Below are 27,453 nucleotides of genomic sequence, written 5' to 3'. Positions count from 1 at the left end.
AAAAAAAGAAAAAAAAAATAAGGAAAAAAAAAAAATAAAAAAAACCATTTTTCCAAAAAATTCTGTTAAATAAAAGTTATATCCACTTCACTATCCATGGTATACTTTGTTTTCATGAGATTTTGAGGCATGTTAAGTTTGCAGGACGCTTACTCCACAACGTGCCAGACCAAATTTCAAAGGTGTGTAATGTGGCGAGTACCATCCCATTTATGGTAGAATTTGGTCGCCTCCCAAAACGAGAACGTCGTGTTTGCCAAAAGTAATTGTTAGAAGGGAAATAGGCATGCCTAAAAACACTCTGAAAGGAACTATTCGGCTTCTCTGTTCGTGGAAAGGGCTTGCTAACAAAATGTCATTAAAAACCCAAACGAGTGCAACAATTCCGCGAACCGATGCAAATCTATTGACGAATGTGAATTTATTAAACTAGTATAGCTGAGTTAAGGTTGAAATTGACTTTCTTGTGTTTACAGGTATATACAGGCTTTGAGGGGGATAATTCAACCACGAAAATGGAAGCAGTCATTAAAAAGGTCAAGGAAGCTTGCGAAAAGAGAGGAACCACTGGACCAGCAAAACTGGCAAAGTAAGTTGAACGGTATTAGAGCGGTTTTCACTTGAGTGTCGAATTAAAGTAATTTGCGTTTTCTTTGGTTTTGCATTACTACGCTTAGTGTTTGGTTTTAAATTCACGCGCCACTTTCTCAGCCAATCAGAACTAAAACCAAAACCACTTGTGTTTGTTTGCGCACGTTTTCCCGCGCTTTGTGCCGGCGTCGTGTATTTGCTTCGAGTTTTAATTGGTTCACTGGATTGTCTGTGTCCTTTGTGATTGGCCAGAGTAATTACAGCTGATTACTTTCCTTTTAGTTCTACGACACTCAATTGAAAACTGCTCTAAGATAATATGCCTTTGGTAAATATTTTAATTTTAGACTTTTAATACGAAAAAGGTATCAAGGATATCGAAAACGAGAAAGGTCTTGGAAACGACATAAACGGAGAAATTGCATGGTCCTTTATAAGCTTAACATTTTTAGACATCTCAGATCATCTCATCCAAACGAGAAAAACAGTCCTAATTCGGAAATAACGGAGCCCACGGTTTTTGCCAGAAGTTGCTAGGTAACCATGACGTTTCATTGTGGGGACGTATGACTAGTCAAGTATACAAGCACTTATTCCTGTTCTCATTAATAAATTTCCTATTAAGATTTTTAAAAAACGTTCTCTGGTTAAAAATTAAAATTTGCAAGCTTTTGATAGCAAGTCTGCAATCATTTGTCAAAGATTGAAGGCTAGCATCAATATAATGCTTATAAATTTTCAATTTTTTTTAACCTGACAACGTGTTTTAAAAGTCTTATTTTGTCTTTCCCTGGTTACTCGTCCAATTTTTAAATAAATTTCCTGTTTTATCATTTTTTTTGGTTCTGAAATGTTTTAATTTAACAAGTACCACCAATTAGCTACACGTGTTTCGAATGCCAGATTTATTAAACATATTTAATCATTTGCTTATAGGACTTTCAAAGTGTTTGATGATGATGGTAGCAAATCACTGAATAAAGAAGAATTCGTGAAAGGCATGGATACTTACAAGACTGGTTTGACTCAGGAGGTCAGTATTACACTAATTGTCGATTGATGTGTTAATGACCGTCACAAAAAAAGAAAATATAAAACCAACTGGTTTCCTAAATGAATTACCTAGAATTAGAAGCTGCATTATAAGATGATCAGAATACTTCCAAACTAGACATAGCCAATCTATGGGATTTTAACAGATTTTTGAGCAGCCAAAATAAATTTATATTTGTGTCGTAGGAAACATATTAAAATGGTCCATTGTTGTTAACAATTGCTATATTAGAGCACTGAAACTGTTAACTGAGCGTCTTTGGCTACGGACGGCCAGGATGGAAATGAATTACAACTTAAAACATTGAGGCTAAACTTATCAAGCTGTTTTTTTTCACGCGTCTTCAAAAAATCGATATTTATAGCCGAATTATGGTACGTTCTACATGTACTTAAAGCTATAGGAAATGACAATAACAAAGGTATCATAGTAAAAGCTATAAAGCGCTGAATTATTTTACGAGAATCGTAAACTGTTTTGATAAGCCTGGACGAAATACGTATACAGAAAGTTTACCTCTTATTAACTACTCGGTCAGAGGTATATATGACATATTTTATCTCATTAACATATTTCATGTGTCCTGTGTCCTTCACTTACATACCTAACGGTTGATGATACACTTATTTTCTCTGTTTTTCTTAACATTTTAGGAAGCAATGCAGCTTTTTGATCATCTTGATAAAGACAAGACTGGAACCATCAATATAGATGAATTCCTTATTTTATTGAGGGTAAGAAATATATTTGTTCCAGTTTTTATTGAGACAACAAGGCGAGTTCAGCCAGGATTGAAACAGAAACCTTCCCGTGACCATTTCGTTTCCTTAGAACTCGTGAGGTTCTATAAGTCATTATTACTTTTTATTTAACTCACTTATGGCTATTTTATTATTGAAAACAAATTTGTTTTAATTGTCAGGCGCCTTTGTCAGCTGAATGCTTAGCACTTGTCGAGAAAGCTTTCAACAAGCTTGACAAAACAGGAGATGGTGTTCTTAAATCTGAAGATTTAAGGAAGTAAGTTTTAATTGTACAGGAAGACCAGGAATAACATGTAAATACAGTCAACTCTCTCTATAACGGACACCGTCAGGACTGGCTCCAACTGTCCGTCTTAAACTGAGGTGTCCGTCTTATAGGGAGTTTAGTTACAGTGAAATGATTGAAAAACGGCAGGGACGAGACCAACACCAGGTGTCCGTCTTATGGAGTTGTCCATCTTATAGAGGTGTCTGTCAAAAGGGAGTTGACTGTACTACTAAATCGGAAAAGAATCACAAGTGGTCAAGAACAGAAAATATGGTGATAAATAATGGAAAGGTGTGGGATCTGAAAAAAGTGAAAAGCCAAATTGAATGAGTTTTCCAGTTAGTTCTTCTTGATTAAAAAACAGTTATCTCCAGCGAATGAGAGATGCTGCATAACTCCGACAAAACGGGCGTTAGTTTGGTGAGAAACAGCAACTCTAGTATCACTGTATGAATCTACTCTGCAAGGACTAACTTCAAGTACATTTTGTAGGGTATATAAAGCAGATGAGGGTACAAGTTTTGATGCCTACCTGGCCACCTTCGATAAGAGTGACCCAAATGCTGGGGTAAGTGAAGCCATTTCGGAGCGTACTCAGGGCTCAAAAGTGGACCTTTAAGATAGCTCGAGGTAGCTTTTATTTTCGACATTAGGAGTGCGGCTTTTGAAAACAAAAAGTAATTCAGAAGACACCCTTCAGTATTTATATCAACTAAACTAATACTACCACAAGTCATATGAATATGAACAGTATATGACCAGAGTTTTATTCTCAAATGGTTTCTTAGCAACAGTGCTACACCATACCGACTAAAGCGGCGACCATCGAGGCCAGGGTTGAGCTTCAAAAAATGTTATCAAAAAAAGTTGAATTCGATTTTCGATATTTCGATGTATATAGTGGTTTGAGTGTAGAGGAAGTTTTACCAAAATCTGTGAGACGCTTTTTGAGCAAAACATTGGCGAGTTTCTGCCGCGGAGGATTTAATGCATTTCACTAGCATTATTGGCTGCGGATGGCTCGGATGGAAACGGATTGCAATTTGAAAACGTTAGGCAAACGTTTTCAAATTGTTTACGCGCGTCTTCAAAAAATCGATATTTATAGCCGTAGCTTGATTTCTATCCGCAAATTAAGATTACATATTCCTTTAGATGTTTAAAGATATTGTTTTTATAGGTTTAGTTGCCTTCCACTAATTTCAGAACAGTTAAGACCAAAAATCTGCGAAATCTCCGTGACATAGTCTCTTTAACTTGTTTATTGTTGTTGTTTTTTCTGTTTTTTTTTAGCCGGTCGAGGTGACTAAAGATGAGTTTATTGAGCATTACACCAGCCAGAGAGCTACCATGTACCCAAGTGATGAGTACTTCATTACAATGGTTAAAAAAGCTTGGTGTCTTTAAACAGAGTGAGATGTTGACCGGCGCTGTCTGAAAGTCATCACTGACACATGCCAGTGTACGAAGCAGCTTAAGGCGTCAATAAAGTATTAGTGAATTTAAAACATGCATTTGGCTTTATTTTTTTTTTGAGTAGAGCTGCCTTACCATCGAGGAAGGCCAAATCTGTGCATTATTAAAATAGTTTGAAATTAATAACTGGTTCATTTTTATGCATGAAAATGAATCATTGTTCTTTTCAAAGAATATAAGAGCACAAAAACATGAGCTAAAGAGGAAGATGTACTTCTACAAATGGAAAATTGCTTGGAGAAAACTCCTTTAAGACCTTCAAATTGATAGCGGAGCTCTCACGCGCACAGAAGGCACGCATGACCGGAGCCTCGCACCTTAAAAACGTTGGTTAACCCATCGAGCTGAAAACGTTTGGTTCTGACGTCAGCGCCCGTTCGCACCACTTCTGGAGTAGGGGGAGGGGGGTCCCAAGACAAAATTTGATGCGCGGTGAACACTGTGAGTTGATTTTAACGCGAGGAAAAGCCAGACAGACAGAATTTTCATTCGACATATTCTTCATATAACTTCCTCTAAAGTGGTCTGGATTGCGTAAAATTGGGACAAACGCCAATGAGCCGATACATTCTTTGTAAAATATCAAGTTTTCAAACTTGCGTCACAGAAAAAGTACTTAATACATCGGGCTCAAATTTATAGCGTAAGTTAATCGTACCATGTACTTTCAATATTCAAAATTGTTTTTTTTTTGTAGCTCGACCAGAAAGTGAAGCGCTTATGATAATGAGACACCAAATCAATTAAATTGGTTGTACGACATGACATTACCCCTTCAGTTATCTTTATTGTTTACTTATATGCAGCTTAAGTACATATTCCATGGCAATGACCCTGAAAAATCCCTTTAATGATCCATTCTTTGAAGCTAAGGGTTTGAACATGAAATATCTTCAATCTGAAAAAGGAAGACAAATGACGTTTAGTGGATTAAAAATTACTGGCATTCAAAATTACTAGTAATTTTTTTAGTGCCTATTGGGTGTGGGTTATTTTGTGGAATTATTATTTTTAAGACTGATTGTATAAGAAGAAAGAAAACGCGAAAGGGTAAATTCTCGTCCGATTCATGTCGCGGGGCTTGGGTTATCATTTTTGATCAGTTTTGGCAAGCATGAAAAGTCTAGGAGCATTTCTACCCCCCATGGGTGGAGGGACTCGGCCTTTATCTCACGTAGATTGCTTATTAGCTGAGGTGTTCATTTGCAACTGCAATTTTATTTTAAACGACAATTTTCTTTATGAACCAAAGGGAGGCCAATTATTATTGAAGTAAATTCTTAACAACAGGAACCGTTTTGTGCTCTGTTAAAATTACCCTGGCCATGAAATATTAGCAGTTTTAGTCTTGCAACAAAGGAACACTCTTGAGGTTATTGTAGGCCATATTTACAAAGACTGTTTTATGCAACCAACAGTGGGGTGGGGGGCATTATTGAAAGTATACAATTACAACATTTATTAATCCGTATATTGTACGTATTCAGTCAATGCAGCCAAAATATTTGAGCTGAGGGGTCTAACTAACAACATATCAAACACGCAAATACATTTTAAGGACAACGAAAAAGAATTTCTTTAACCGACGACATGGAAGGTTACTAAACCCTCTTTGACACTCTACGTACCGGAACAGGCAGATGATTTGATTGTGTCCATCATTTGTCCCAGTTGGCTGAAGTCTTCCACCTGAACAACAGGTCCGTCGCCTGCGATCAAATGGAGGGTGTCCTGGTCTACGCCCGCACCAATCCCCACTGCTACTGTATTTACATTCTTTGCCTGTTAAAAAAACAACAACAACAACAAAAAATAGTGTCGGTAAAAATATGCATTCTTATGTACAATTAAAAATAACCTAGGTAACTACCGTTAGCTGTGTTAGAAGCTGTAAAATTGCTTGGAAATCATGCATAGAGATGTATTGACCATTCGGTGTGTCACGAATTTATTTTTCTCTTAAAACCAGATCGATTGCAAGGCTGGTACAACGGCAGCAGGGCAAGATTTATTGGCCAATATTTCAACTAGCAGAGCTAGTCTTCTTCAGGGCCAGTAGTACCGTTGTACTATGGATAGTAAACTATCCATAGTTGTAACAACCTTGCAATCAATCTGGTTTTATAAGCACTTAGAGTGACGTCTGGTACGAGCATTTCTTGAACAAGAGATCCGGCAGCAGACAAGCCAAGCAGTTTTGTTCTTCGTTGCGTGGTCCCTTGCATCCAAACTGTTTATATTTTTCTCGAATGTAAGACAAAAAATCGAAATTTGTTTTGCAGAAAATACTCTACTATAGCGTTCACTCTAATTGTAGTCCTGATTTACCACGGAGGACTCAGATGTCTTAGGAAAGTGCTGAGCTTGAGATCCAATTCGGTATTGACATTTCGATTCCCTAACATTAACACACTCGAGTTGAATATTCAAAATCTAAATCTATACACAAAAGGAGTGAGCGAACAACGAATTAAGGAACTAACAAAAAATGGAATATATTAAAAAATGTAATGAGGTGTAAATTGGGAGAAGGCAAAAGAAAAGTGTCTGCCTTGTCAAGCCGTTTCTTGTGAAAAAAAAAAAACTGTAAGGCGCGAGGGATGATAGTAGGCTTTGGTAGATTGTGCTAGCATAATTTTAAGCATAATTTAGCAAAACGAACATTATTTTAAGCCTTTATTTCAGTTTAGCACTGCTAGCATAATCCGAGCTTTTATGCGTTGAAAACAAAAAAGAAACCATTATAGTTCTAGAATAATTCAGTTTGTATTTTATTTCTGTATTGTTTTTGGAAAATATTGAGGTCTGTGCTAAGGCCCATGGTCAAATATGGTCCGGCAGACTCAAGGTCACCATGTGCATATCTGAGAGGTTTTTTTAGTTTAATTTTTATTTTTTTTTTAATTTTTAATTTTTTAATTTTTTTTAATTTTTTATTTTTTTAAAGCGTCTTAGTTTTTTAAAATTTTTTAATGCATAGTTGTCTTTATACTGAGCTGAGGGCTTTTTCTCGAAACAATAAGGATTATTTTTACTTGCGAACAGATCAGACCTTTTCTAAAAAGTCCGATCCGTTCAATAGTACAATTAATCCATAATTGTTTCTCAAACAAACCATTTTCCTATACAAATGTATGTATGACATGTATTAAAATTTCAGTATATTTACCTTAAAATCCTTTGCTATTCCTTCTGCAAAAGCTTTAAAATCAAACTTTTTACTGGGATGAGATGGTTTTCCATCAGTGAGCACAATCATGACATTTGGTTTGTCTGGTCTGTCTCCTCCTGCCACAGTAAACAGCTCGTCCCTCGCCATTGTCAGCGCCAGATCGGTGCGGGTTTTTAGTTGCAAGTCTATCGGTTCGCTGGCTATTTTCTCCAACAACGCATCTTTGTCGTGATACTGTGAATCAGCGAAGTTGAACACCAAGTTGGCCTTTTTGTTAAATGTGATGAGGCCAAAGTGATCTGCATCTGGTGCAGGGTTGAATTGTTTAACCAGGCCATGCAAGAAGGTGATAACCTTTTTCAGGTTGGGAATCTTAACGCTCTGTGATTTGTCCAGAACGATTCCAATGTCAAGACCTGCTGTGCAAGGAGGCGCTGAAGAGAATCAAAAGATACAAATTCATTTTTTTTTGTTTCGAATAAATGGGGAACACATTGGGGCTTATATAAAATAATAAACAGTGGTAACTGGCCACAGAGAGATATTGAATTTATTGTATTGTGGCAGGAACAAACATGTCAAAAGCGAACAATTAGATATTGCTGTTGCCAATAGCAAAGTGAGTTGACAGTTATGCGCGCGGGTAAACCACTGTATAAAAGTCCATTTATTTAGTTCATTCAAAGCGTCCCTTTCTCCATGCAATAAATCATTCTAATTATTTTTATCCAAGTTTGTAAAAGCTTGCCTGTATCTCGTAACTTTAGGAAGGCAACAATAAGATATTACGAGTAGTAAATAATTAAGGCTTACGGCATTCCTGTGTGTTGCATTCCTGCGTCTTCTCAGCTGGACCCAGTTCACTGCAGTCCTTTCCACCGTTTGATGGCGGGGGATTGGTGCAGGTTCTTGTAAGTGTCTGTGTTCCTCCTCCACACGTCACACTGCACTCAGACTCTGACCACTCAGTGTAGCCACCGTCAATTGCTGGAAGAGGGAATAATAACATGTTACTGTGTTCCTCACTACACTTCCTTAAGACGCGCATCTAATTGGCTGACAGTAGAACAATTTATCCCAGATCAATACTATTCTGACTACAGTCAAATTTCTCTAACACGGACACCTTCGGGAGCGGCCCCAACTCTCCGTCATAGAGAGGTGACCGCCTTAGAGAGAGTTGAGGTAATGTGACACCCGTCATTCTGAATACATACACGTCGGTTTTAAGTCTGTTTAAAGTCGCCTACTTTAGCGAAAACTACAAACTGGGACAAAAACTGTGTTCGCTTGTTGAAGCAAAAGGCAAGAGCTACAAACTGTAATACTGTAAGTGGAAAACGTCCTCTTCCGTTTGCCCAAACACTTAAGCAGAAAAGTAATCTGTTATAACAGAATGTTTCTGGTGAGTACATGTACGTTTGGTATCCTTTAGGCGCTGACTAATTAATATGCTTTATGTCGATAAGAAGTTTTGAAGATTTAGTATTATTCACTACAAATCACTTCTCAAGTGTCCGTTGACGGTTTCAAAGTGTCCGTTGTCCGTCATAGAAAGGCGTCCGTTTTATAGGGAGTTTAGTTACAGTAAAATGACTGAAAAACGGCAGGGACCATCACCAGGCGTCCGTCTTATGGAGGTGTCCGTCTTATAGAGGTGTCCGTTAAGAGAGAGTTGACTGTACACTAACACGAGACCCCGAGGAAAGGGCACAACTAAATAAGCTAGAACACTTAACGATAGATTATTTACAAAAGCTGTACAAACAACACTTTAAAGAAAAAGAAAGAAAAGCAAGCGAAGACGAGGACTGACGACCTACAATGACCTAAATCTCCCGCCAAAAATCTATATATACCTACACATCCCATAACAACCCGCGATCCTGTCAATTCAAACGTCAGAAATAACATGTATCGTTAGCTGAACAATTTACCATTTCTGCTACATCTTCCATAATACTTTGTTTGGTCCCCAAAATTTTGCGTAAGTATTGTTTTAAATTTCTCTTGGGACGACTTTATGTCCCTAGAGAAATTGTAAACAATACTTGGGCAAAATTTGAGGGACAAACAAAGTGTATTATGGAAAATGTGAAAGTGGCGAATTAAAAATTAGTTTATCGCTTTGAGTTTCGCGCTAAAAAACGCAGCTACAATCACAAGCTTGTTTCCAGTCTGCTTTACTCGCATCTTTGTTTTTAAAAAATCGTCAAACATCGATCTAAAAACGATGAACGTTATATTAACGGCCTTAAGCGACAAATTTAATCCGGAACAGAGATGAAGGAACACGAAGGCATTACGAATAAAGAGCAACTCACCACAAGTTTCCTGCAATATGTCCTCAAAAATCGTAGAGAGCTTATCAGAATTAGGATACAAAAGGACTTTTCCTTTGCTACCGGCTATTTTTCTCATAGCTTCTTTTTCTTTCCAAACGTTTTTGCCAACTCCAACAGCAATGATTGTGACATCCTTGTCCTGTCGAGAGAAGATTTAAGCTTATGGCACATATTGATATTTTGTGCTGTCTCGAACTTAACGATAGTCTGCACCCAATGTCACTGGTAGATGAAAACGCTTCCGTTTTTTACATGTCTTTTGTTGCCGAGCTTGTAAGTGTAAATAAGTCTTAGAACGGTTAGAAACCGTTTGACATTTTTAGGGCTGTCGTTTGCAATGTTCGGGTAACTTTATGGTTGATAATCGCACAATCACTGCTTATGTATATGTTCAAATGTGTCCCAAGACCTTTGCCTACTTTGCAAATTGCACAAGTCGTCGAATACATATCGGAAATTTTTAGAAGAGCTCAAAAATATACCGGTAAATCTGTATTAAACCTTGATGACATGAAAAAGTAACAAGTATTATGATGCAGAATGCAGCATTACTTTGTGCAGAGCAATAAGCTCCTAATTAAAAATCAAAATTCAAATACCTCCAATGCTTTCGTGGATTTCTCAAATGGAATAGACGGTTTTTTATCCTTCGGTGCAATGACAGGTTTCCCATCACTTATGATGAGCAAGACGTTTTTAGCATTGGGTCTATCCCCTCCTTTTTGGGTAAACAGCTCGGTTCCTGCCCTATTCATGGCAATGTCTATGCGCGTTCCCCAATCATCTGGCACATAGTTAAACTTCTGCACGACCTTCTTTAATTTGTCTGCTTTGTGGTACAACGGATCTTTAAAATTATTGAGTATGACGGAATTCGGCCCGAACGTCCCAATAGCAAAGTGATTTCCAGCAGAAGAGACGCCAAGTTTATCAATCAGGTTGTTAACCAGGTCTATGAGCTTGTTTCTCTGCCAGTTAACCATACTTTTCGATCTGTCACCAAATATCGCGATGTCCATAATCTGATCATTGCAGTCACCTTTATTGTCAAGAAATAAAAAAAAATCACTGATATTTAGAAGTAACTGTAAGAAGAACTTGAACCTCAGCAATCATCTTGTCCATTCCATAAAGGGCGCCCATATAATTGATTTGCCGTAATTATCTGAGCCAGGGCCGTAACCAGACCTTTGCCATAGACGAGGTAAGATCTTGCAAATTGGCTCAGGGGCATGCCCTCCAAAACATTTTGAAATCTAGAAGGTATGAATCTCTTTTAGAGACATTTTTCATTAGGTATTTCTTGAACAAATTCAGCCTTGTTCGACTGCGGATTATTTTCCTTAAAAAAACATGTTTTGTTTTTAATTTTGGGCAAAAATTTAGACGAGGTAAGTGCCTCGTCTTGCCTCTTGCTAGTTACGGCCCTGTCGTGGGAACGTAAACATAAAGGGAAGAGCTGATAAAAGAAAAAAACAAACCTTTGACTTGGGATGCGTCTGAAAAAAGAAGAATTCGAACATGTCAAGTAATGATTAATCTGACAGAAGAAAAACGTGCAAACTTTATTTCTTTCAATTCTTACTATTTAACTTGAATGCAAAGAAAGGTCGTCGAAATCATCGTTGTGGTTGTTGTTCTTGAAGTTGTTATTATACCAGCTCACTCAGGTGTAGGACGCGGTCCGAATAAAAACACCCTCGAAAGTTATAACTACATTATTTAGAAACATAATAGATTTTGTTCATAATTTAAGACATGTAAACCTGTTCCTTAAGGTATGATAAAAAATTTGGACTATAAGTTGTCTGGCACTCGGCTTGCTTTCAAACTCAAATTGTTTGCCTTATTAGCGTCGATAATACTTAAAGGGAATTAAACCAAGTCTGTCTTTTTTTATTTCCTCTGAATTTACTTCAATCATGTCTCCCCAGTAACAATTTGATCTATTGGCATGGTTTTACATAATTATTGACTTTTCTTGTCTTTCTTGGCCAGGCCAATTAAAGACATTCAACCAAAAGCTCCTTGTTTCTCCTAGCAACATTTGTTTAGTCTTTAATAGTGTGCCTTTAAATCCAATATCGACCTTGTAAATTCAGTCCCACAGTTGTGAGACAGTCAGCAAAAGTTCGCCGATAAATGATGACTGATTTAAAATGTTAGTTAAATTGTTACCGGAATTGGGTTACAGAATAGCTTTAGGCAATGAAATTTATCCAGTGAATAAACGTAACTGGTGGATTATAATTTAGATTTGAATAGAATTAATGCTGTATCCGTATTCCTTACAAGCAGGGTAGTAAACAGACCTTTGCATGGACGCGGCGAAATCTTGAGTAGAGGGTTTTGGAGCATGACCCCCAGAAAATTTTGAAATCTAGAAGCTCTGAAACGCTTTCAGTGACATTTTTCATGAGGTAGTTCTTGAGAAAAATCAATCTTGCTCAACTGCGGATTATTTTCCCAACAAAAAAAAAGTTTCTCATTTTGGGTAAAAGTCTAGACGAGGCAAGTGCTTCGTCTCTGGCCAGAAGCTCATCACCTTACCTAAAGAAAGGCCCAACAGGATGACGATGAAACTGACCCACAAAGATTCCATCACAAGTAACTTGCTTGAAATCTGAAAGACATTAAAAAAGTGAGAGGATGCCGATTAATGCAATCGACTAAAATGTTGCCAGAAAAAAGAGAAAGCTCGAGGGGCAAAAGGTCACAGCAAGTATACTGCACGACGATCTGAGAATCGAACTGCATAAAAAAAAAATATATACTAGTTATGCAACGCTTTCGAGTGGTATACTATGGAATATCCCACGAGTCACTTGTATTTTCCCGGTGTACACACGAGCCTTCAGGCGAGTGTGTATACCAAGAAAATACAAGTGACAAGTGGGATATTCCATAGTATACCACGAGAAAGTGTTGTATAACTATTTTATACCATGCCATAGAACATACGCTTACTAAATTTCGCCGAGAATACAATCGCAGCGCACGATGGGAAGGTTGGGTTGAATACCGTCGAATATACAACGGCTTTCCTGTATTCTGATTGGCTGTATTTTCTATGGCATGGTATAAATATATATATATATAATATTCTACATATTCGTTAATTTTGACAAAAAAATTCAGGAAATACTGGAATCTTTATGTCCAGCGATTGTTCACTTGGACCACAAACTTGGCCAGGTATCTTCAGCTTACGGGTTGCAAATGCTTCATAGTCAATTTTAAGGAAAAAGTTGTGGCCTCCGATTCTACATGTTGTAAATACTGTTGTCCACGCTGCATCTTTCGGAATTAAATAGAGTAAAGATATGAGATAGCATGAAAAAATACTTATTCCTCTGGGGCAGGCATGCATAAAATCAATGCAAATTGATTAAATTTCACTTCAATGGTTCGCAGCTGTCCCAAGGTAATGTATTATTCTAAAGCATTGATATTCTATTTGGGTGTTGTACTTAGCTCTGCCAGAACTGCACGTAATTACGTTATTTTAGCTAAAAGTTAAATGAATCGTTTTTAAATAATCTATTAATTTTTTTTTAAAAAAAGTTATATCTAAAACCCCGTAAGTATTTCAAACGCGTTGGACAAAAACCTAATAAACATATGTTGGAAAGAAAATTCATTCCTGGAGAAAAATGATCTCAGTATGAGAAAAATGCTAAAACGCTTAGTCGGTAAGATATATACTAGAAGCGATTTATAAAAATAAATTTTCATTGCACAAAATTGAAGAAAAACTGGCAAGAGTTACTTAACCACAATTTCTCGATTTAACTCCATGGCGTTTATTTGAAACACAAACCGTATTAACCCGGCGTTTATGGCAAAGTCGACATTTATTTGGGGTTCAGCGTAACTAAAGCCTGACACAAAAGTATTACTGAAAACTTAAAATATTCCCTAAAGTAATAGCAAACATTAACCGAAACTCCAGCAAAACAAGGATAGAATGTCACCAATTTCGATAATCAATGAACTAGAACAAGTACTGAAAATTGGGTTCTTAGTTGACAGTAGACTGCTGTGCACCAATCTTTTTGCTGCCCCTCTTAAAGTCTGGTTTTCACTAGCGACGCAAGCACAAGCGCAAGGATAACAGCTCTTTTTTCACGTGAAAACGGCTTCGACTCGAGCAAAAGCACAAGCGCATTGCATTTGGATGCTTGTGCTTGTGCTTGCGGCAAGCACAATGCCAAGGATCAAAATTTGTCTTTTTTGCGTGATCGCGCTTATAAGTGCTTGCGTCGCTAGTGAAAACCAGGCTTAAGGGGTGAAATAAATTTCACAGGGCTTCTGTTTTTTGTGAATATAAACGCCTTATGATTGATGAGAATCAATTTCATACAGTTGGATTAAAAAAAAAAAACGCGAATCAGTCAAATAAACGCCGATACCTGGAATAAACACCTAGGGTGTTTATTTAAAACTAATGACCTTATTCGGGGTCCAACATTTTATCGAAAGAATATAGTTTGGAGAAGCTTTTTCCTTAAAAATTCAAGTTCCTTTAACTTTCTAGCGAAATATAAGTAAGAAAACAAACAGAAAAAACGTTGTTCACAACATTGAATTTTTTTTTAAAAAAAGAATCCAGTTAACTTTCTCGTAATCCTTAACATACCTTTTGACTTCAGAACTCGATGACCAGTCTTCAGACAAAATATGGTTAGTGAAAAAAACTCGCATTTGCGGGTGCTTTATGAAGGGTAATTTTTAATATTCATATTGATTTAATGTCGGTTATTCAATAAACGAAAACAATTGACAACAAAGACAAGTTTGTGCATTGACATCACTTTTGTTCGGAGCTCAATTGGGCTAACGAGGTTTTTGTTTTGCTGAGTCAAAATTAAGGTAGGTATCTCATATCTTCATTTGTGGGCTTTTGTAAACGGTTGTTATTTCTTGAACCGAAAAAAGTGAAAACACCGAAATTTTGTGTAGTGTTTTTTTATATATCGTATATCTCTGTTGTTCGTTTGTCTGTTGGGCTCAGTGGGGGCTAGGGCTTTCCACAAGTTGCTCGGCAACTTTTTGGCAACTTTTCAGGATTCGGCAACTTTTTCCCCTTCGGCAACTTTTTTCCTCTCGAGCAACTTGTTGCATTTTGGGCATTTACAGACCGAGATCTCCGAAGGTTATCCGAGCGTTGTTCAAAGGCAATACGAACGTTTCCAGATTTACGAAGTTTGCCGAAGACTTCGAGGAACATCTAAGTGTTTCAACTTTCTCTCTTTCTGTCCTCTTCTGCATTAAAACATACAAACTCGTGAATCCGTTCCACCCTATTTTGTCCTTTCTGTAAGGGGTATCTGGGGAGTCGACTTTATATAGAGAACTTTTGATTTTTGGAGCAACTTTTGAGCAACTTTTTGAGAAATTACGGGCAACTTTTTTAGAAATCTCGAGCAACTTGTGGAAAGCCCTAGTGGGGGCTGGCAGCTACCTTTGATGTTGCCGCTTTTCAGCTTTCTATGATCGCCCTGGTTGAGCTAATTAGGTATTTTGCTAATCAAAATAATCATGAATTGAATTGAATTGATTTATTTGTCCCATAGCTTCTTACAATTCTCATTATTTACATAGCAGTGATATAATTGCCAGGAGATCCCAGCAAGTTCTCTCAAACTTTTCTAGGGGATCCCCTTTACGGTAAAACAGTGTGAAATGTAGCCTGCGCACGCACACGTATTGGGCCGGAAAATAAATAAACGGCAGGTATCCCATTCGTGGGTTCTTAATAATGGGTTTTCATTTCAATTGAATCACCCAAAACAAGTGAAAACAACGACATTCTTGTGTATTGATTATTTTTTTGTTTGTTTGTCAGTTGGGCTAACAAGATATTTTGGTGATCAAACAACTAACTAATTTAGGTGGAATACCTGTAAACTAGCTGGTGTGACATTTGTGCAATGTCACACCTTATTGCTTAGTGTACGACACATTAAACGACTACTGTATTTTATACCATGCCATAAAAAATGCAGCCAATTAGAATACAGGAGCCGTTGTATATCGACGGTATTTTACCCACCTTCCCATAGTGCGCTGCGACTGTATTCTCGCGAATTTAGTAAGCGTATTTTCTTGGCATGGTATAAAATAGTTACACAACACTTTCTCGTGGTATACTTGGAATATCCCACTTGTCACTTGTATTTTCTTGGCATCCACTCGCCTGGCTCGTGTGTAGTATACCACTCGAAAGCGTTGCATAACTAGTATGTATTGTATTGTAAACAAGGCCGGACTTTTCAATTAACGAGATGTTACCATGGAAATAATGGAGGCGATGGAGTTGTAACCAGCTGCCATTAAATGTCGATATTTTATGGATTAGCGAACATTCATACAATTATTTATTTATTTATTAATTATTTATTTATTCCATTTCAAAATTACAATGAGTAAAATACAAAGCAAAAAACAAACAGAAAAATAGAAATGGCAAAAGGCAAAATATAGAAAGCTAATTCGATGCCCTTGATTTAATTACAAATATAAAGGTTTAGGAAAAAATAAAGTTTTTGCTTACTTACTTACTCAAAGCGTGAGAGAAAATAACTGATCCCGCCAGGCGTTTTTAGCATGTTCTTGACATCAGTGTTACTACACTGTTACTAGTTACTGGAAAAAGGTTTGTCTCACTAGTCTACTTCTTTTGAGAGATCGAGCCTTTTGAAATGTGAGACAGCCTGCAACGCGACTTTAAATATATTCAGATACAGTCAACTCTCTCTAAGACGGACACCGTCGGGACCGGCCCGAACTGTCCGTCGAGGTAACGTAACATCAAAAATTTTGAGAAGATAAAGCTAAACGGCTATGCATAACGAATACACGTCTGTTTTGAGTCGCTTACTTTAGCAAAACTCATAAAGTGGAACAAGAATAATATTAGAAATTCGACTTGTTTGTTCATTACAAACGATCATACTGTAAGTAGGAAACTACCTCTTTGGTGACATTTACTTAAGCAGAGAAGTAATACGTTATAGCGGATTGTTTTGGTAAGTTTGGTATTTTAAAGGTGCTGGCTTTATGTTGATACCAAGTTTCGAAGTATTATTTACTAAAAAAAATAACTTTTTGTTCGTGTCCGTTAGCGGTTTCAAAGTGTCCGTTGTCCGTCTTAGAGAGGTGTCCGTCTTACAGAGAGTTTTGTTACAGTAAAATGACTGAAAAACGGCAGGGACCATCACCAAGTGTCCGTCTTATGGTGGTGTCCGTCTTATAGAGGTGTCCGTTAAGAGAGAGTTGACTGTATACTATTCAGAGTCTAAAATGATAACTAAGGAATTCTTTAGTTAAACTTGCGTCAGTGATAGGGAAATCTGTTTTTTAGTCTCCTTACAGATCTTTCTGGCTGCCACGTTGGTGTACTACTTTGTTACAGAAATATGGCGGGGGCCAAGGGGGCCGCCCCCCCCCCCCCCCCCGCCCGACGCCTATGAATATGGGGACCTCAATTTACTACTGATTGACCGGCTAAGTTCTGTAATTTTCGAATATTGGTTTCACCATAAATTGGTTGCAATAAACACTGAAAAGTTAAAATTTGGGCCGTTTATTTCTAAACTCTAAAACATCCGAGTTTTTTTTTATGTTATTATGCAAGAGAAATGATGTTGTTTATAAATTTTGATCTGTTGTATCGCTCAGTTTCCCGCCAAAAAGAAAAAACGCCGCTGCATGCGCACCACTGTCAAAAACTCGTTTCCAGTCTACTTCACTCGCGGCTTCGTTTCCGTGAGAAATCCAAAAACCGGTCTGAAACGATGAAGCCGAGTTTGACTGAACCACCTCGTCAAATGGAACATTAAAGAAACGTTAAAGGAAAACATTAATTAAGGTAAGGTTTTATGTAGTCTTTTTAATAAGAAGCTGACCTTTATGGCCAAGGTGAACCAAACATCGCCGACATCGACCGAAAGAACGCCTGGCACATTTTGACTCGTGTAAACATAAAAACGTGTTCGCTTCGGATGCTAGTAATTACGGCAGCACTATTAATTTATTATTAAAAAGTAGTCTTTCTTTTATTCTCGAAACTTTAAGGAAATATTTGTTTACTTGTAAACAGATCGGACTTTTTTCTAAATTACGCAAATGAATGACAGAGCTACGCGACTCCTGGCGTGCGTCCATTGTATATTGTTACAAGACTTTGTTTACAACGTTTGTGACATTTCTGCATTTGCCGTATTATGAAATTCGGTCTTTCGACCTTTTTGCTTCTCACTTGTTTCTGAAGAGCACTACTTTCTAAATTTTATACATAAAAGTCCTACGGAGTTCACTCCACGTACAATTTCATAAATCTCTAGTTTCCTACAAAAATTTTCACAGACTTTTGACCCGGGCTAAACGTCAGCTGAAACGTCGAACTTCACATGAGACGAACTTAATTGCAATCTTGGTCGACCCAAACAGGTAAAGCTCGACAGTTTGGTCAAACGTCGAACAAAATTCGTGGAGCCGACCGTCGAACCAAATTAAGAGCAGCAACTAAAGAATATCGAGGCAAAAAAATTGTTGGTCGATCCTAATTCAGTCGGACGAACTCAACTGAGTCAAAAACGTCGAACTTAACTTATCATGAACTTTTAAATTCGCTCAGTTTAGTTGGTCTCATGTGAAGTTCGACATTTGGCCCGGGCCTTATGAAAGAATGGCAGAAAGGGACAATAAAGCCAAGAAAGTCGGTGTTACATTTCCTTCACCATAAAACAACCGCAAAGTTAATTGTTATTCAAAAGTAACAGAATTCAAAGAAAATAAGCACGTGTAGTTAATTGGTAATTTATGCTTACTTTAGTGAAAGAATAACAAAGGTTGACTGAAAAAGCATGACGGTTCAGTTGGGATCACTTTTAAACTTGAAAATTCGTTTATACAGAGCCTCTTAAATGCCTTTACCCGGTATTTTTGGTTTACTATATTATTTCTTATATTTTAATCCGATAATGTGGTTATCGTCTTCAAGAGTAACTGTGTGATCATGAAATCAGAAGTAGACCTTCTGCAAGAAATTATGAATATAATTGATAGAAAATACCACAAATTAAGCTGAGAACAACAACAATCCATTGACCCAAATGCTGGGGTAAGTAAAGCCTTTTTGGAGCGTTATCAGCTGGGCACAAAAGGTAGACGGGGGTTCAAGGAACTTTTCTATTATCGCTGTAGGGTGTGGCTTTCGTTAACAAAAATTTCTTCAGAAGACAGCCTTTAATTTTGTACCAAACAACACTAATATGATAACAAATGACCACAGTTTTATTTGCAAGTGATTTCAAAATAACAGAGGCTACCATACATACTATAGCTGTAACCAACTTTTTTTTTATAACAGGGCCACCTCAGTTTCTCAAATTCTAGTCTAAAACAGTGTATCCGTTTTTCAATTATTTCGAGATTTAGTGGTTTGTCTACCTGAAGACGAATTTTCAACAAAAATTTGTAACACTTTTTTTTAAGTAAGACAACAAAGAATTTTTGCTTGGAGGAGTTTATGTACTTCATACGATCAATGTCAACATCTTTCTATAAAGTAAAACTATAACTTAACACGTCCTTTTAACAATTTTTTTTCATTAACAGTCAATAAACACTGGTAACCACTGTTTATAGCAAGGAACAGATTTGAAGTGTGAACAGGATACACGTCAAGGTAAGCTTGCTTAACTTGTTTTTTAATTTCTGCTTTTCCTTAAGCAGAGTTAAATGAGCATCACGCCAGCCAGAGGGCTACAATGAACCCTAGTGATTAACACTTTGTACCGCGGTTAAAATTGCTTGGGGTCTCTAAACAGAATAAAGTGTCGGCCGGCGCTATATACAAGACATCAATGACAATTGTAGGAGGCACCTTAAAGCGTCAATAAATATCAGTAAATTGAGATCAGGGGTAGATTATCAATGCAAGAGTCATTTAAAGGGAAAATACAATTTCGTGACCAAATCTTTGCATGACCATGCGCTTGGAATGTAGCATGTTACTAGAGCAGTCGCAGAAACCCGATTATATTGGTGCGAGGGAAATATCCAAAATGTCAAACTTTGATATTATTAATGGTGAGGCCTACTCTGGGACCCGTCGCCTAGTTTGGGCGCTGGCGCTGGCGTTTGCTTTTCCCGGCATTTGGGCTGGCACTGGGGGATTGGCGACTTGGCTTTGGTGCGCCGTCAGTGTGGTTCATGTGCATGGGATGCAGTTGATACTTACTTCTTCAACTTGGTGACTTAGGGTGACTTTGGCGACTTGGGCGACTTTTGGGCGATTTGGGCGACTTTGGGCGATTTTGGGCGATTTGGGGTCCCAGAGAGGCCTATGGTGAGATTATGCGGTAATTAGAATATTAGTAAACGTGAAGCTTCAGTTGTATGTATAGAGAAGGATTGATCCTTTTAAAGGATATATGGGTGCAATCAACTGAAATAGCGCAAGAACATGACTTAAAATAAAAGAATGATGTATTTGCAACTTTTTGAATGGAAAAGTGTTTATTAGTGGAAACTCTCTCTCGGACCTTCCAATTGATACATTCAAATTTGCCCTGGATTTTTAAAAGGTCTTTCTTCACGTACTCATTGTCTCATTCAGAGCTAAGCTGATATGTTCTTTACAATTCTCGCATAAAGCAAAACTGCCGAATTAAACCGTCGGCCCCGTCTCTTGCATCTTCAGTGTTATGGTCGCGGGGCGTAAGACCCACACGCTTATCGTAGAGTGGGCATGGAGTTCCCGGTGTTGTGGTCTGCTCTTTGCCCGTTGTTTCTCTTCGTGATGCTCGGAGATATTAGCTGTATAGCTACTCTTCAAATCCGAGGGTAAACAAAGTGATGATGATGATGAAGAAGCGAAAAAGGGGGCATATGGATTTTTGTCACCTTAAGCTGTGAACATTTAATTCTTTTGCTTTTCCACTCTAGCTTAAAAATCTGCGCTAAATCAACTGCTGTAGACGTATCATTGTCCCTTTTAATAACCTTTATTGTGTATTTATCCAGTTCGAATTCAAGTACATATTCCATGCTAACGCAAGAAGCACAATTTATACCATACGTATAACTCTATAATTAACCCTTAAAACCTCGATATATATGGTAAATATATATTCTTCCCATAAATCACGATTAAGGATGTTGTTGATGAATTATATATCTTCCCATGATGTAGAACTTCAGTAGCCGTTTTCAGCGCCTAGCCTCAGGTAACATATCTCACGGCAATAACCCTATTGATCCCGTCCATTTCTTGGGGCTGCTCTGATAATCAAACGTCTTTATTCTGAAATAAGGACAAATGAGGTTTTGTCGATAAAAATTATTTTGCACTCAAAATTAATTAGTTAGTTAGTTAATCTTCTCAGTACTTATTGGTTGTAGGTTAATTTTGCGGAGTTAGTTTTTACGAAGAAAGGCGGGCTTCCTTTTAAAGCAAAAGAAACGATCGTAGGTGTCGGGGAGATCGGTCTTTTCTGATCGTAAAAGACGCCTACGATCTTATCCGATCGTAGGTGTCGGGAAGATCTATATTTTCGGATCGTAAAAAACGCCTACGATCTTTTCCGATCGTAAGTGTCGGAGAGATCGGTCTTAACCGATCGTAAAAGACGCCTACGATCTTTTTCGATCGTAGGTGTCGCGAAACTTGGTAACGTTTATTATTTCCGATGTTTAAACTTCAGTTGCATTCTTCAGTTTCTAGCATTCAAGTGACAAGGAGTATTTTACTTTTATGAGTTGGATGCTAGTCCATCACAGATATACTCCCAGTATTTAACAAGGTTGCCCTTAGAGCGGTTTTCACTTGAGTGTCGAAAGTACTTTGCGTTTGCTTTGGTTTTGCATTACTACGCTTAGTGATTGGCTTAAAAATCTCGCGCCACTTTCTCAGCCAATCAGGAGCGAGTAAAACCAAAACCAATCGTGGCTAGCTTGCGCACGTTTTCCCGTGCTTCGTGCCAGCTACATGTATTTGCTTCGAGTTTTGATTGGTTCACTGGATTGTTTGTGTCGTTTGTGATTGGTCAGAGTAATTACTTTGGTTTTGGTTTTGGTTTTACGGCACTTAATTGAAAACTGCTCTAAACTAAATAGTTTGCAGGTACCCATAAACTATGTGGAAAGAGGCACTGTAAGGGTTGAGTGTCTAGTCTTGAGTGTCTTGAGTGTGTTTTATGATTAAAGCGAAAAGCGGAAAATTATTTAAGTAAGTTCAAAGTCCTAGAACCGGTCTGTTTAAATAACTCTACTAAAATTAACGCGAATTTTTTAATTTCGCGTTAATATCATCCACTGTTACGGTTTTTTCTGCTTTTCAGTAAAAAATGCTAAAAAGTTGTCCTGCTCGTTCACGAAATGCATCTAGAACATCAAGGTGAAGATATAAAACAAGTTGCGTTGAAGGAAGATGCGAGCCGTTGTAAGTTTTTAGCTGTTTTCCAAACCACAAAGGCAGAACTTGAAAAAATCAGCCTGACTTTTTCAAGTTGAGATCAAACCGTCCCTGATGTCATCACATAAATATCACTTACAATACAATTCAATTACAAAACTGGAGCACTTTTAATAGTCCATACGTGGGAATCTCTTGAGGTCTCCCTCAATTTCCGAGCCAGAGAAGCTCATGTATAAACGTGGGACTTAAAATTAAATGTTTATTTATTTCCCTAAATTTTTTAGTATATGCTATTAAAAGTATATAAAATTTATCCCACCCATTAAAAATAGATTGATAAAAATGGACAAAACTAACACCACCCCTCCCCTTACCCCATACTGTATACTGAACTAGTTTAAATCAAAGGATCAAGTGATAAAGAATATAAGAAAAATAAAAAGTTAACTTCCGAACTGATCGGAAAAAACGCACAAGGATAAAAAGATTAAATAATACATCAAAGGGTTAAAATATAAGTGGTTCTACTTAGAACACTAGCATAGTAACTTTCTGAACAAAACTGGATCACTATTTGTAGAATTTTCTACTTTAATGTAAAATGCCTTCTTTTAGGCTCGTAAATGTTTGAAGTGAAGCTCGTGACAGTGACTTTATATTTCGGCCCCCAATAATACCCTAGGTAACCCTCTATGAAACTCGACATACCAGAGCAGACATTTGATTTGATGGTCGTCAACATTTTATCCAGTTTGCTAAAGTCGTCCACCTGTACCACACGGCCATCGCCTGCGATCTGATGCAGGACGTCCATGGTTACACCGGCACCAATCCCCACTGCTACAATAAAAACTTCCTTTTCCTGTAAAATGATAAAAAAATTGTTGTACAGGATGCATTTATAAATAATAATAATAATAAATAATCATCATCATCATAAAGCGCTTTGCTTCTCTCGCTACTCTTCAACTACAATGTTAATTTAAATAAAAAATCATATAGACTAGTGAAAAACGTGTATAAGGAATAAAAATTAATGTCATAGGCTTCTTAAGATAAGTTTGGTTCTTCTTAAAAATGTTTTAAGTAAAAATTTATACGTACAAAAGAAATTAATAAAGCTAGTAAGATGTATTTAGTAGCTATGAATTTGTTTTTTCTATGAACCTATTTTGTCCGATCGTGGGAATGCAAGGCAATAAAAAAAAAAATAAAAAAAAATAAAAAAAATAAAGTAGGGTCAACTACTCATTCTCACGAGATACTCGCATGCCACTGAAAGAGAAACAAAATTTTAATGAAAAAACAAGGTAAATCACTGCAGGGGCAGCGGGGTGTACGCGTGATCGAGGATTGAGCTCGGGACAACGAGAAACAAATCCAGCTAGTGGCAGGGCAGGTCTTGAACTGGGGACCTCCAGATACACACAGCGCCCTAAACCACTCGGCCAGCTTGCAATTTCTTGCCAGAAGGCAAGAAATTGATTTTTTGGCCCAAGCCAATTGAAATAACCACTTGCAAAAAAATGCAGCGTTTTAGAACAAGGGCTACGGTATTTCTCATTTCGACAAGTAATGATCACTTTCGTTAATAGATAACTACTGAGGCTCACAGCATTATTGGGTATATTGCAGGCCAAAGCCCCCAGCAATATACCCAATAATGCTGTGAGCCGAAGTAATTATCTATTATAATTATTTACCCTCCTTAAACCCTATTTCTCACTCTTTCTCTCCATTACATCGAAAATTTCAGTCGCTTCCACACTGATGTTTTGGTTCATGGCTGCAATTGTCGATATATTGCGGAAGGAGAATAATTGGATTTAAGCATGGTCAGTAATTATACATGGATATTCCAAAATCGACAGGTTTGACCGTAATTCAGTAAGGAAACAAACAAAACCCAGACTTTAATACACAACAACTTGGGAAGGTGTATTAATTGGCAGGTAGCACATGAATAGCTGTCAAAAGACAGTCTTTCCGCCAATCATCTCCTATGAGAAATTTGCAAGGCACGCGGGATGATGGGAAAAACTGCATGTATCCCTCCCATCGTTCGATGCGTCGTGGGTATTTTTTTCATAAGATCCCACTGGGACCGTTTCAATCAATCAATCAATCAATCAATCAATCAATCAATCAATCAATCAATCAATCAATCAATCAATCAATCAACTCTATCTATCAAGGGTGACTCGTTATAGTTTATCAACTAATAAATTTGTGGCCCTCTTAAGTGTACTAACGGTTAAAAATCTACTATTAACAATAATCTAATTTAAAATCTAGTTAAAACCTAATTAAAAATCGAAATGTAAGTTAAAAATTTAAAAGCTAAGCTACAATGTTATTCCAAACAATTATCACTAACTAAAGGTAGAAGTAAAGAAACATGTAATAAACTAAATATAGTAACAAATAAAGTAAACGCACCTTGAAATCTTCAGATATGTCATCAGCAAAAGCTTTGAAATCAAAATCCTTTTTGGGATGAGTTGGTTTTCCATCAGTGAGCATAATCATTACATTTGGGTTCTCTTTTCTGTCTCCTGCTGCCGGAGTAAACATCTTGTCTCTCGTCAATGACAGCGCCAAATCGGTGCGAGTTTGAAGTTGCAATTCTATCGGTTCGTTGGCTATTTTCTCCAACAACGCATCTTTGTTGTGGTACTGTGAATCAGCGAAGTTGAACACCAAGTTGGCCTTTTTGTTAAATGTGACGAAGCCAAAGTGGTCTGCCTCTGGTGCAGGGTTGAATTTCTTAACCAGGTTCCCCAAGAAGTTCATAACTATTTTTAGGTTTGGAATCTTAACGCTCTTTGATTTGTCCAGAACGATCCCAATGTCAAGTCCTGCTGCGCATGGAGGTACTGTAGAGAATAAAAAAAAAATAAAAAAATTAAGTAATGTTATTAAATAGATTTGGCCAGGTCTAACAGCGGAGCTCCCCAGTTATTTACTTTGCCCTTTTTGTAAATCCGAATTTACTGACCGTTGAAAGAAAAAATATAGATCTTGAGTCCGCGATCCAATATAAACCATTACTTGGTCAGCGGTAAACTTCAAAAAACATTCGACCTCAATGAGTTCTATATGTAAGCCCGCGATATGGTCATGTGATACTGGTCAGCGGATACCTTGTTTTGACAGCTGTCAATTGACCATGACATAGATGTCCAATATCAAAGATGTAAGCTGACATTAACCATGACCTTAAACCTATTTCTGGAGTATGGCCGCCATGTTGGGGCAACGTCGTCACTAGGCGCACGCGCCCGCGAACCATGCCGCTAGCATGATGACCATGAAAAACCAAAAGCATGGGTTTGTTAATTTTCTATGGATATGGGGCTCTGCTCTGCGTCTTTTGAAGAATGGTCACTGCAGCGAGGAGCTCCGCTATAATTTCAGGAAGCTGGGAAATTCCTTACATAATAATGAATATTAATATTTCGTGGCCACAAAAAGATGTGGAATTGATTCCGTAGTAGCTAGCAAGACCGAGCATGACAACAGCAAATTATTATATTTCTTTACCAACCAAGAAAATGAGTGACGTATTTTTTTGTCTTGAGAGTAACTCACGCGTATTCCGATCTCTTAATGGGACAGTGTCACCATGATTTTGTGCTATTGAAAGTACAATGAAGGAATTGGTATTAATGAGAAGCCATTAACAATGGCCTCAGATATAGCTAAAATGTACTGTGCTTATCATGAAAATTGTTCAAAGGTGGTTTGGCTACGGACGGATATGGCAGTAGTGGTCTAAAACTTTGAAAACGTCTGCCCGACGTTTTCAAATTCGACAGTGCCTTTGTTGATCACTAACTGCACCCTCATAATTCTATCATAGTTTTGGTCCCTTCCCCCCCCCCCCCCCCCCAAAAAAAACAAAAAAAAAAAAAAATGTGGGGGGGGGGGGGGGAGTTAAGAACCAAAATTGATCCATCGTATTAACACCAAAAGATATAAGAATTCCCGTGATACTGCCCCTTTAAAAGTCCCTTTTTTACGTTGGTTGAACTTAAATTTGTAACAGCGCGCTTCCTCGTATCATTAGAAAGGCAACCATGATATCTTACAAGTTGTAGAAACAGATTAAGCTTACGGCATTCCTGTAAATTGCATTCTTCTGTCTTCACATCCGGTCCCAGTTCACTGCAGTCCTTTCCACCGTTAGATGGCGGGGGATTGGTGCAGGTTCTTGTAAACGTCTTTGTTCCCTCTCCACACGTCACACTGCACTCAGAAGCTGACCAATCAGTGTAGCCACCGTCAATTGCTGGAGTGAGTTTGATACAAACAGGTTTAGATTAAATACTTAGACTCTCACTTTAGTTGCTAATCCGCAACTTTCGTAATATATCTTGCTTTTTCCGTCTGGCCTTGTTTTGTGCCCTCTTTACAATAGTATTAGTATTAAAGTTAATTCAAATAACAATTTAACCCTTTTCGTTTCTCTGCAGTGATCAGTCTTTAAAATGAGAGAACATTAAAGATATCTTTTTGTGAAGAAAGGGACACCGTTTAAAACGGCTGACATAAGAAAAAAACTCACGGCATGGTTGTGTATTGCATTCCTGAGTCTTTTCAGCTGGTCCCAGTTCACTGCAGTCCTTTCCACCGTTAGATGGCGGGGGATTGGTGCAGGTTCTTGTAAGTGTCTGTGTCCCTCCTCCACACGTCACGCTGCACTCAGACTCTGACCAATCAGTGTAGCCACCGTCAATCGCTGGAAAAGTAAATCATTAGATATGATTGCTTCACAGCTTGACTAATATCGTTAGCTCAGCTTATATCGGCCTATTTACTGGTACATCGTGTATTTATCTTCTTGTAATATTCGTGTCCTCTTTACAAAAGTGATAAAGTCAATTCCCAAATTAAATTGCACCGTTACGTTTCGCTGCAGTGACCATTCTTCAAAAGACGAAACATTTTGGATATCTGTCGGTTCAAAATCACAAGAACACAGTTCAGGGCATGCGCAGTTCCAAAATACATAAGAAAACACTTACGACATGCTTCTGTATTGCATTCCTCTGTCATCTCAGCTGGTCCCAGTTCACTGCAGTCCTTTCCACCGTTAGATGGCGGGGGATTGGTGCAGGTTCTTGTAAGTGTCTTTGTTCCTCCTCCACAGGTCACACTGCACTCAGAAGCTGACCAATCAGTGTAGCCACCGTCAATCTTATTTGCCGCTAGAAGACAGAAAATAACTCTTTTGACAAATCCCTAACCATCTGTCTCGTTACACCAGGGCAAAGGTGGAATGATTTTTTGAAGAATGGCCTCCATAGCATAACAGGGATCTAAATTTACTGATCTTTTAGGCAGCTCAGAGAGC

The 27,453-nt window shown here is 37.8% G+C and overlaps 3 protein-coding genes across 10 annotated transcripts in view; 1 reads left to right on the top strand and 2 right to left on the bottom strand.

Moving 5' to 3' along the window:
• The first annotated feature begins 491 nt into the window (after positions 1 to 491).
• The window catches only part of LOC144639343 (calcyphosin-like protein), a 42,979-nt gene continuing 16,017 nt past the window's right edge, over positions 492 to 27,453 (top strand). Inside the window, exons 1-7 of one of the 3 annotated variants that reach the window (XM_078498671.1) lie at positions 492 to 589; positions 1,528 to 1,624; positions 2,299 to 2,379; positions 2,568 to 2,665; positions 3,170 to 3,245; positions 19,295 to 19,364; positions 22,021 to 22,210. In XM_078498671.1, the coding sequence (XP_078354797.1) occupies positions 516 to 589; positions 1,528 to 1,624; positions 2,299 to 2,379; positions 2,568 to 2,665; positions 3,170 to 3,245; positions 19,295 to 19,324 (456 nt within the window). In that variant the 5' untranslated portion in view covers positions 492 to 515 and the 3' untranslated portion in view covers positions 19,325 to 19,364; positions 22,021 to 22,210. Of the gene's footprint in view, positions 590 to 1,527; positions 1,625 to 2,298; positions 2,380 to 2,567; positions 2,666 to 3,169; positions 3,246 to 3,970; positions 4,180 to 19,294; positions 19,365 to 22,020; positions 22,211 to 27,453 lie in introns of those variants that run through there. The other 2 variants (XM_078498669.1, XM_078498668.1) reach the window with 2 other exon arrangements.
• The window catches only part of LOC144639305 (uncharacterized), a 35,007-nt gene continuing 12,484 nt past the window's right edge, over positions 4,931 to 27,453 (bottom strand). For 4 of the 6 annotated variants that reach the window (XM_078498606.1, XM_078498605.1, XM_078498608.1 and 1 more), the window contains exons 6-11: positions 27,125 to 27,307; positions 26,665 to 26,838; positions 26,215 to 26,388; positions 24,537 to 24,973; positions 22,806 to 22,959; positions 20,674 to 20,984 (exon numbers count right to left, since the gene is read on the bottom strand). In XM_078498606.1, coding sequence (XP_078354732.1) covers positions 20,980 to 20,984; positions 22,806 to 22,959; positions 24,537 to 24,973; positions 26,215 to 26,388; positions 26,665 to 26,838; positions 27,125 to 27,307 — 1,127 coding nt within the window. In that variant the 3' untranslated portion in view covers positions 20,674 to 20,979. Of the gene's footprint in view, positions 5,052 to 5,781; positions 5,936 to 7,322; positions 7,760 to 8,138; positions 8,313 to 20,673; positions 20,985 to 22,805; positions 22,960 to 24,536; positions 24,974 to 26,214; positions 26,389 to 26,664; positions 26,839 to 27,124; positions 27,308 to 27,453 lie in introns of those variants that run through there. The other 2 variants (XM_078498609.1, XM_078498610.1) reach the window with 2 other exon arrangements.
• On the bottom strand, positions 9,441 to 12,272 carry LOC144639045 (collagen alpha-5(VI) chain-like). The gene is made up of 4 exons (XM_078498307.1): positions 12,221 to 12,272; positions 11,152 to 11,169; positions 10,270 to 10,709; positions 9,441 to 9,809 (listed from the first exon to the last, which is right to left on the bottom strand). Exons 1-4 carry the CDS (start codon positions 12,270 to 12,272, stop codon positions 9,441 to 9,443), a joined length of 879 nt encoding a protein of 292 aa, XP_078354433.1.

Source organism: Oculina patagonica, chromosome 14 (assembly GCF_052425735.1).
Source record: "Oculina patagonica isolate OP01 chromosome 14, crgOcupat, whole genome shotgun sequence".
Lineage (NCBI taxonomy): Eukaryota > Metazoa > Cnidaria > Anthozoa > Scleractinia > Oculinidae > Oculina > Oculina patagonica.
Note: the sequence above shows the minus strand (reverse complement) of the source record. Positions and strands in the feature narration are given on the sequence as shown.